Genomic DNA, 9604 nt, shown 5'->3' with positions numbered 1-9604 from the left:
AAAGCAGCTTTGACTTTCAAATTTATTTTGGCCATAAAATTACATTTTACACGGGTCTAAATCATTTCAGTTGGCGTAAATTCGAAGGTATCAACAAACACTTACAGTATTGTAGTAAATTTTAAGTTTCCTTTCAAGTAGTTAGACAGACACCATCGTAACTGATCTGGTAAGAGTATCCATAACAGGTACGTAGTGTCAATAAGTGCTATAAAAACACTAGCTCGAATTTCCTCCTAATAATATTATTAATCAAGTTTTAAATTTTTAAATTTTTTAAATTTTTTTAATTAAGGAATGGCCCTGGATTTCCAACACCGACACGTAGAAGAAGAGGAGACCTATGCTTATGCAGGTCAAATTCTTAATTCTTGTGTCCTTCCCATGGTCTTGAACGCCACCATTGAGTTAGGGGTGCTTCAAATCATCCATAATGACCCGAACTCTAACGGGCTATTGCCCACCGAGTTGGCAGCCCGTATCCAAGCTAGGAACCCGGAAGCTCCAATCATGTTAGACCGGATGTTACGGGTCCTAGCCACTTATTCTGTAGTTAGCTGTATTACTAAGCCCACTTCCGATGGTGGAGTCCAGAGGCGGTATGGCCCAGCGCCCGTTACTAAGTGTTTTGTTCCTGATCAGGATGGGGTGTCTTTGGCCCCTATGTTGAACTTGGTTGTTGATAAAGTCTTCCTTCTCAGCTGGTCAGTTTTCTTTCTTTTCTCTTTTCTTTTTTGGGTTGATTTGGGGCCTTGGGGGATGTTATTGGTAGAGAAGGCAAAGGGTAGGATGTGGACCGCATCATACATATCTTAATTCAGATTCGCGAGTTCAAAATTTTCACATATGGATTTAAATGTAAAAAAAAAAGGCTTAAAATTAATTATATGCTACTTACACTAAAATTAAAATTATAACGGAATTAAGAAAACAAACATAAAAACTTTATAGTAGAGAAGGCAAAGGCTAGGATCTGGATCGAATTCTACATATCCAGATTCAGATCCATGGGTTCAAAATTTTCACACCCAGATCCATCAGATATGGATCCAAATGCAAAAAAAAATGCCTTTTTTTTTTTTTTTAATGTTTATACTACTTTCTAAAAAAAATTATTATTCAACTTACGCTAAAATTACTTATACGGAGTCAAGAAAATAAACATAAAAAATTTATACGGAGTAGTATATTTTATATGTTTTATTAAAAGTTATTTAAAAGGGATCCACGAGATGGATATGGACCGGATCCATATCTCGAAAACAAGAATTTGATCCAGATCCATCATAAATGGATCCGGATCCTGTCCAGATTCATCGAATTCAATACTTGAAGATTCAAATCATGTAAAATGGAACTAGGTTCACCACATCGATCTGGATCAGGTGAATGATCCATTGCAATCTCTAATTACTAGTTGCAATGTTACAAAATGTGGAAGATAAGTTATTAAGAGGTAAAGATATGAAGGATAAAAGCGGAGTTGGGACAGGTCAGCCTAACACAACCCATTACAGACTTATGTGTTGTTTCGATCTCTAAATTTAGTTTTGTTTATATACATAGCCTTTAGAGTTACGTTTATCATTTCCTTTTATTATTCGAAGGAGTAAGTTGAAGGAGGCGGTGCTAGAAGGAGGGATCCCGTTCAACAAGGTACATGAAATGCATGCATTCGAGTATCCAAGTGTGGATCCAAGGTTCAACGAGATTTTCAACAAAGCAATGTATGATCAATCAACATATACAATCAAGAAGATACTTCAAAAGTACAAGGGTTTTGAGAAGATCCAACAACTTGTTGATGTTGGTGGAGGTCTTGGCCATACTATTAATGCCATTACATCTCAATATCCTTCCATTAAGGGAATCAACTTTGATTTGCCTCATGTTATTCAACACGCCCCTCCGATTCCTGGTATGGATATGGTTTTCGTATTTTTCTCTATGTACTTGGTCATAACACTTAAAAGAGTGTAACGGGTGAATGATGCAAAAATCAAACTAGTGCAACTAAAAAAGAACGGTCTCCAAGAACCACAAATCTCATCCACATGAATTTTGAATATTTTTAGGTGTGGAGCATGTTGGTGGAGATATGTTTGAAAGTGTTCCTGAGGGAGATGCCATCTTCATGAAGGTCAGTTAATGATCGCATTCATTCGTTACATTGAGGTTTTAATTTCCAATGGTTGAAAAATGAAAACGCAGTCTTGTTAGTTGTTAAAATCGCGATTTGAATCTTAAAATCTTATGATTCTACGATTCTGAAATACGCAACTGATCTAAATATCCAATATACAATTTTACAATCTTACAATACAACGATCTATACAACAATGGTAACCTGATACGCCATAAATGCTCTTTTCTTCTAAAACATACTCCATGCGTACTTTAATTATTGGTGCATTTTCCTTAATCGGCCATATTTAAATGATTGATGTACTTACTATTTTTGTAAATTTCTCCCCTTATTTTATTAATCTTTTTCAATACATCACAATTAGTATTTAATCATTTAATTTACACTTACCTCACTTACCCCACCTCCATTATCTTAAAGTACACCAACATCATTAAAGTACTGAGAGAGTAATAAAAGGTTAGTATACCTGAGTATGTAATGTTTTAATTTAAACAACTTAATTTGAAGTGGTGTCTATGAAAAATTGGGTAAACAATTTACAAAATTATCATTGAATCTCACTTCCTCAAATTCGTATAATCTTACGATTTTAGTGATTTTACGTGACCCTTCTAATTTAAAATAGAATCACGGTTTTGATAACCTTGATTACAGTGGATTCTCCATGATTGGAGTGATGACCGTTGCCTAATGTTGTTGAAGAACTGCTACAAGGCCTTGCCAGACAACGGTAAGGTGATCGTTGTGGAGACAAACATCACGGACGAGCCAGAGACTACGGCCCTTGCAAAAGCCATCAGCCAGTTGGATGTAAGCATGATGACACAGAACCCAGGTGGAAAAGAAAGGACTAGCAAAGAGTTTGAAGCCCTGGCTAAGGCAACTGGATTTTCTGGTGTTAAGTTTGATTGTTATGTCTCCAACTTTTGGGTTATGGAATTTTACAAATAATTATTTGAAGGACCTACTTAAATTGAGGGAATGTATGTGTTAGCATTTTTTATTATTGGTTTAACGAATAAACAAAACCATGTATTTTTTTTTAAAGCAAGAAAGACCTTATATACTGAACCATCATGACCAGCACTTGTCTCAAATTATCCAGTCAAACTATACATGACTACATTTGAATCTCTCAACCATTCTGCTGACCTAATGCATGAGCTCCCTCACAAACCCACCAACTTGTGGTGGTACTTCTTCGTAAATGTAATATGGATTATTTTATTACTAATATCATAAAAAGTAATTTACTTATATTCATTTTTTCTTAGGGGTACATACATTTATTTCTAATTTCGTCACTGCTTCATATGTGACCTATTTCGTGGTTTTACAATACAAGTAAAAAAAAGACGAGGGCAAGAAAAAAGCAGGGAACATTATTGGTATTATGTGATGCTACAAAGCAGAAGAATTTTAGAAGAATATAGGTACAAGAGTGTGTCTTTTAATAGGAGAGAAAGAAAGAAAGAAAGAAAGAGAGAGAGAGAATTACAAGAATTTACTCAAATGTTAAAGAGGACTTTGAGCACAAAAGAGTTGTAGGATTTTCCATTTCAGATGCAATTTTTTTTTTGCAGAATCTCTGTTCAACTCTTTGGACATCCAATCCCCAAATTTCCTGCTAACTTTTCTTTTCTTGTTGATTTTGTTTTAGCTGCTTCCAATTATATCCTTGTATGTGTCCTTGATTTTCTGTAGTAAAGCTTCCCTGTAACACATTGTAATTGATTGATCAATATAATGTCAAATTTAGCACTTTGATGTAATCAGAAATTTACCGGTCAGGCGTGTAGAGTAAATTCTTGTACGCGAACCACTGCATTAAAAACCCAGAAATAAAACTCTCAGTTAGGGTTAAACACTAAACAGTGTGATCAAATGAATGAAATTAGTTGATGGATGATGTTTACAGTACCCCGGTGTAACCAATGCCTACAAGCTCGAAAACACCAGGTATCAATGGAAGCCTGTCAATTGCCTGCAAAATAGCAAATCATTTACCAATCTCTCAATACTTCTTCCTCCGTTTCACAATAGATATCATTTTTACTTTTAAAAAACTGGTAAATACCAAGTATACAGTAATAAGTTATATCATACTTCCTACATAGGAGCATGGTTATTAAAATCGTGATTCAAATCGTAGTATCTTACGATTCTACTATTCAAATATGATCAACGATTCGATATACGATTTACACGAGTCTACACTTTTTTCTTGACTAGCGAAAACCTCGTAAATTTAAATCATGCTGAGAAGTTATTAATAGATAAATATTGTTAATTATTACTTATTTAGCTATTAAAAAACTATATTATTTTAATTATTAAGTATTTCACCTATAATATAAGCACTTAAAATGAATTTTGAGAATAAAATCTTGATTTACTTGTTTGTAGAATCTTGCGATTCTACGATTCGATTCTAAGGGTCCTTTCGGATTCAAAGTAGAATCACGGTTTTGATAACCTTGTGTAAGAGAGTAGTAGCATAAAAGAGCAGAAATGACTCACAGAGATCATGCCAGCAGAGCCCCAGAGAGCAACAACCCCAGCAACAGCAAGTGAACTCACTGCATACTTGTCATCTACTTTGTCCCACTATATACATTCATGCATCCATCAAACATGTTAATCCACTACTTGTACTATATCGAAATCAAAACTATATATGCTACAAATATGTCAAAAGAAAGAAGAGTCTAATTCTTTATTTCTTACAGCATCTTGGATGGTTTTCAGAAGCTCTGTTGTGTCAACTTCTGATGGAGCTTCATCAGCAGATGTTGGGGTTACTGCTGGTGCTGCTGCTGCTGCTGCCGGGGCTTCCCCGGTTGTGGCCATGGCAACAACGTTCCTAGCGATCTTTCTACCTACATTGCCACCAGAAATTAACTTCTATTGTTTCCATCTTTGGTTAATCTACCACTGCCAAACAGCTAATGTATAAACTTTCTAGCCAGGACAAAAAAAAGTGTCTTAAAATCTAATTTGGCAGACATAAGGCATTTAGCTTTGTTTATGTAAAGTCAGGCCAAATCCTAATAACTGAATAGAATTCATGATCACAATCACACCCAAATAAGTAGGCAAGGCGATTGGGCAAATAAATTACAAAAAGTGGCGGAGGAATTCGAACCTTACACCTATTGACTATTGTACACAGGCTATCAGTCTTAGCCACCAGTCCAACACCTCATTGATACAACTTGTTCGATTAGTGATTCTATGAATAGAAATTGATAAATATAACATCATAAAGTTACTCCTTAATTGTCCTAGAAATTGATAATACATGTACAATCCAATCACATTAAAAATAAATAAATAAAAGGTTTGTAAGGAATAATGAGATGCATCAAGAAATAAAGTTTAAGCAACATACAATAAGCAGTAGTCCTGGAAACACGGCTTTGAGATTGGACAGGTGGCGGAGGGAGGGTGGGAAGAGAGACACACTGCGGAGAGGCGGAAGCCGGCTGTCGATGAGTGTCCTTGGCGGCGATAACGGTGGAGGAAGAAGAGAGGGAGAGTGCATTGGTTGCGGTGGTGGCCATGATTAGCTAATTACACTCCTACACAGTACAGAGTACAGACACCTTGTGGCTGATTGAATTAAAAAAAAAAAGGTTGTTAGGCCACACAAAAATAGATTATTAATAGTATTTTGATTTAATTTCTTCTATAAATTTCAAGTGTTAGTGAAAAAAACAAGTGTTTGATGATTTTTTTGGAGTGAAAGGTGGAGATGGAGAACCACTCAAACGACTAGTGATCTGGATAGTGCTGACATGGATATTAGGATAGGAGATTTATGGTGTTTAATTGGGTGGGAAGTTTACAGATGGACACTTGGAATTGGCTAATTAGTCCTTTGTTCTTGAGGAAATATTCATCCTTTATATGCTGGATTTTAGTGTTGGAGTACTCCGTATTAGATACTGTTTAATGTTCATATTCCTCTATTATTTTTATAACTCCCTCAGTCCTACAATTATAGTATTTTCTATTTTGAACGTCCCAAATTTATAGTCATGTATCCTTATTTGGACATTATTTTTCCCACGTTTCCATACACCATACTCCGTATTTCACTTTCTCATAAACTATATACCACTTTTTACACTTTTCTGTACACTATATTCAACTTTTCCCATACACTTTCTCATAAACTAAATTTCACTTTTCTTAAACCGTGATTTCAGTCAAATATATAATTTTGGGATGGAGGGAGTAGAAAATTGCATTTGGTAGTTCAGAGCCTACTAAAAATTGATTAATTGGATTTGAGTCGGACGTGAAAGAAGTTTCTCCCAACAAATAGGTATTGTTGCGTTTTTAAAGATCTAGTCCGCGATCTTGATTAACCTAGAACAACTCCCTTGTTATCTGCTGTGAAAATAACCTATATTCACATTCTTACTTGATCACTACAATGAACTTTGAAAAATGATGTAGAGCAAAAAAAAATTATTTCGAAAATATATTTTGAGAATTATCTAACAAGTATCACTAATACGGTCGAAATTTTCTTGCTTTGATCATATTAAGTTATGAACAATGCAAATATTAAGAACATTATGAAATGGAAAAAGTGAAAACCAGTAAGACAATGCGAATTTGAAACCCGGAATAAAAAATAAAAAGGTTACAAGCCCACTTCTAACTTCTAAGTAGATCTGACAAAAACTGATTCAACCCAATAATAAATGGTTGTGATCAAGATTTTCAACCCGTTTAATTTAATGGGTCAACCCAATTCATTTATTAAATGGGTTGGGTTAGGTTGAAATTTTTAATCCGAAAACAACCCGCCTAACCCGTTTAAGTTCAAGCAAGTATGTAATACAAATTTGTAGAATGTTATTTGAAAGATTTTACTTTTCATTTTTCCATCAACTGAATAATTATTTGACGGTTTGATTCATGTCAAATGCATATTGGAGTATTTGTTTTTTCTAGTAGATTTGCCTCAAAAATGTCAGACAAGACAACTTAAACGAGTCAACTTCAAGTTAACCCGTTTACATTCGGGTCAGGGTTGGGTTGAGATTCTCAACCCGTTTAAGTAAACATGTCGGGTTTCCCAACCCGTTATAAATGACCGACTTGATTCCGATCCAACCCGATCCATTGTTAGCTCCACTTCTAAGGGGCTTCACTTCCAAACATATACCAAAAGTGTTAAGTTTACTTGGGTTCTAGTGAACCTAGACTCTAAAGCACTGGATGTGCCATGAAATATAAGGGCCTCTTCAACTCTACAAGGCCGAAAGATTCTAGTCTTATGGGCCTGATATGTACTTAATTCTTATACAGTTATACACTTACACTATACAAATACTTTTTCGGTGCATGAGAAATCAATAAACAAATTGTTATTTTATTAATAATGCAATAGGGATATCCAAAAGAATGAGAGAAATTGCGAACCTATGATCTATCCAAAACAGTTATGGACCCTTAATCTTTGGCAAAGTCATCATTGATAGTAGTATATATCTATTTTTTGGTATGATTGAGCCACAAAGCCCATATAAATTACAAAAGTGAAAGAGAGGTTAGACCGTTAGAACATACAATATGTCCTATTGTACACACTTAATAAGTACATAGGCCCTCAAACTAAACCACTACATCAATGATTGGTAAAGATCTCTATGAGTATATGTAGTGAAGTATTAATTTAGTATTCTTGTAAAAAAAATTGGGGGATGGTAACGAGAATCCCTCCCTCAAAGTGTTATAATGGGGAACTGAACCCAAACCTTTTAATAGGAAGGTGGTATCCTTTTCATTAGGCCAATACTTTGTTTGATCCTCGATCTCTTCTTTTCATAATACATGTCGTGCTTTCCTAATTAGGCGTTCCAAAATACTTGTCATGTTTCTATTTTTGGACATCAAACATTCTATACATTTCCACAAATCTTGATTGTTTTTTCTTCGACAAATATGTTTTTTTCCACCTACATCCACTTTTATTTATACATTATCAATAAATAATTATCTATTTATCACCTTCCCCATAAAAACACTTACAATTATTGTTTTTCTTACACATTTTTTATATTTCATAATACCTTGATATGAACGGAAGGAGTACATAGGAATTACACATATGATATTGAATTCTACTACTCCCTCCGTTCCAAAATGTTTGTTACGTTTGGACTTTTGCACGCTTATTAACGTATAATAAAGATTCTTTTGGTTTTTTATTAAAAAAATAAACCAAGTAAAACCCCAATCCACTAATAATTACAACAACCAATAAGATTGTTTTATTTATCAAAATGAACCAATAATGGAAAAGCACAAAGATTGCTAACTTAACATACTTGGGAAATTGTAAAGAAATTTAATGAGTTGAAAAAATTGGACCAATTAAAATTAAAAGTTGGCACAAAAAATAATAGTATAATAAGTTTATAAAAGGAAAGATTCCCCCATGTAACAAACATTATGAAACACCCTAAAAAGAATACGTAACAAACAAAAAGAAACGGAGGGAGTACTACTGAATAAACAAAAATGGACATAAAAAGAGTGTGAGTTGCAGACTTGCAGTTAGGGTGGCGTTTGACTTGTAGTGTCCATAGTGTGGGTAAATGTATTATGCAATTTGGTGAACGGGTTTGACAATTGACAAAGGATATGATTTCGTTCCCTCTAATAATTAAATCAAAATAGTCAACGGGGGTATGTAGCATGCAGGTACGTACACTTCCATCAAGCGTGCATTTTTACCACTTCTATTTATGACTTTATGTCCTCAATTGAAATCTATGCTAGGGTATTGTTAATTTCGTACGTACACTGAATGAAATTCAAAAAATTACCATGTAATGTTATTGTACATTCGGACGGTTTGGGTCAATTACTTGCGACACGTGAAATAAAACACCTTAATATATACTCGCTTCGTCCCTTAATATTCGCACCGTTTTGACTTTTTGCATTATTCACATAATTCACTTTGACCCTATTTTATTTCTAGTATATGAAAATAAATGTTAGTATATAATATATTATTGGCTTCATCTTAATATATATTTTCAAAATATTAATATTTTTATAAGTTTTTATAATATGTAGTTATAGATATTGGTAGTCAAAGTTGTGCATTGACAAGCGTGTCCAGTTAAAACAGTCTGAACATTAAAGGACGGAAGGAGTAGTACGTAAAGATGGCCGTGGGCCGGGTCGGGTCGTGCTTCGGGTCGAGCCCACGGGTCGTGGGTCTAACCGGACCGGGCCCACGCCAGGCTCACAACACACGACTTCGTGCCCGTGTCGGGCCGTGCTTTTTCCGTGCTAGTGCCGGTCCAAGCTTTTCTCGTGTCGGGCCGGATCGGGCTTCGGGACGGCCCGGCCCACAGCCATCTTTACCAGTACGGATACGGAGTAGTTTTTTTTGACGGAGTAGTTGATTTAAGATCGAAACAT

At 34.9% G+C, this 9604-nt stretch overlaps 2 protein-coding genes across 3 annotated transcripts; one reads left to right on the top strand and one right to left on the bottom strand.

Moving 5' to 3' along the window:
- Positions 1-248: 248 nt before the first annotated feature.
- Positions 249-3412, top strand: LOC110785731 (cathecol O-methyltransferase 1). Of its 2 annotated transcripts, none has more exons than XM_056837682.1 (4): positions 249-704; positions 1608-1918; positions 2076-2140; positions 2852-3412. In XM_056837682.1, the coding sequence occupies exons 1-4, from the start codon at positions 298-300 to the stop codon at positions 3098-3100; spliced, it is 1032 nt and encodes a 343-aa protein (XP_056693660.1). In that variant the 5' UTR covers positions 249-297; the 3' UTR covers positions 3101-3412. The 2 variants fall into 2 exon arrangements, with proteins under 2 accessions (XP_056693660.1, XP_021845927.2); XM_021990235.2 differs by having other exon boundaries at positions 250-704; positions 2804-3412.
- Positions 3413-3509: 97 nt separating this feature from the next.
- LOC110785740 (protein CURVATURE THYLAKOID 1B, chloroplastic) lies at positions 3510-5935 on the bottom strand. Its single transcript, XM_021990247.2, has 6 exons — positions 5541-5935; positions 4877-5028; positions 4670-4756; positions 4071-4133; positions 3934-3971; positions 3510-3863 (listed from the first exon to the last, which is right to left on the bottom strand). The coding sequence occupies exons 1-6, from the start codon at positions 5710-5712 to the stop codon at positions 3806-3808; spliced, it is 570 nt and encodes a 189-aa protein (XP_021845939.1). The 5' UTR covers positions 5713-5935; the 3' UTR covers positions 3510-3805.
- Between the last annotated feature and the right edge of the window lie 3669 nt (positions 5936-9604).

This window comes from Spinacia oleracea, chromosome 2, assembly GCF_020520425.1.
Source record: "Spinacia oleracea cultivar Varoflay chromosome 2, BTI_SOV_V1, whole genome shotgun sequence".
NCBI classification, from domain to species: Eukaryota; Viridiplantae; Streptophyta; class Magnoliopsida; order Caryophyllales; family Amaranthaceae; genus Spinacia; species Spinacia oleracea.
The sequence above is the reverse complement of the archived record's forward strand: the minus strand, read 5'-3'. Positions and strand labels throughout refer to the sequence as shown.

Excerpts from the sequence above, each read along its gene's own strand:
- LOC110785740 (XM_021990247.2), bottom strand. The coding sequence starts at position 5,712 with ATGGCCACCACCGCAACCAATGCACTCTCCCTCTCTTCTTCCTCCACC. Across the intron at positions 5,029-5,540 it reads TTCCAGGACTACTGCTTATT|GTAGAAAGATCGCTAGGAAC; the intron begins GTATGTTGCTTA and ends GTGGCAATGTAG. Across the intron at positions 3,864-3,933 it reads TTACTCTACACGCCTGACCG|GGAAGCTTTACTACAGAAAA; the intron begins GTAAATTTCTGA and ends AATGTGTTACAG.
- LOC110785731 (XM_021990235.2), top strand. The coding sequence starts at position 298 with ATGGCCCTGGATTTCCAACACCGACACGTAGAAGAAGAGGAGACCTAT. Across the intron at positions 1,919-2,075 it reads ACACGCCCCTCCGATTCCTG|GTGTGGAGCATGTTGGTGGA; the intron begins GTATGGATATGG and ends GAATATTTTTAG. Across the intron at positions 2,141-2,803 it reads GAGATGCCATCTTCATGAAG|TGGATTCTCCATGATTGGAG; the intron begins GTCAGTTAATGA and ends CCTTGATTACAG.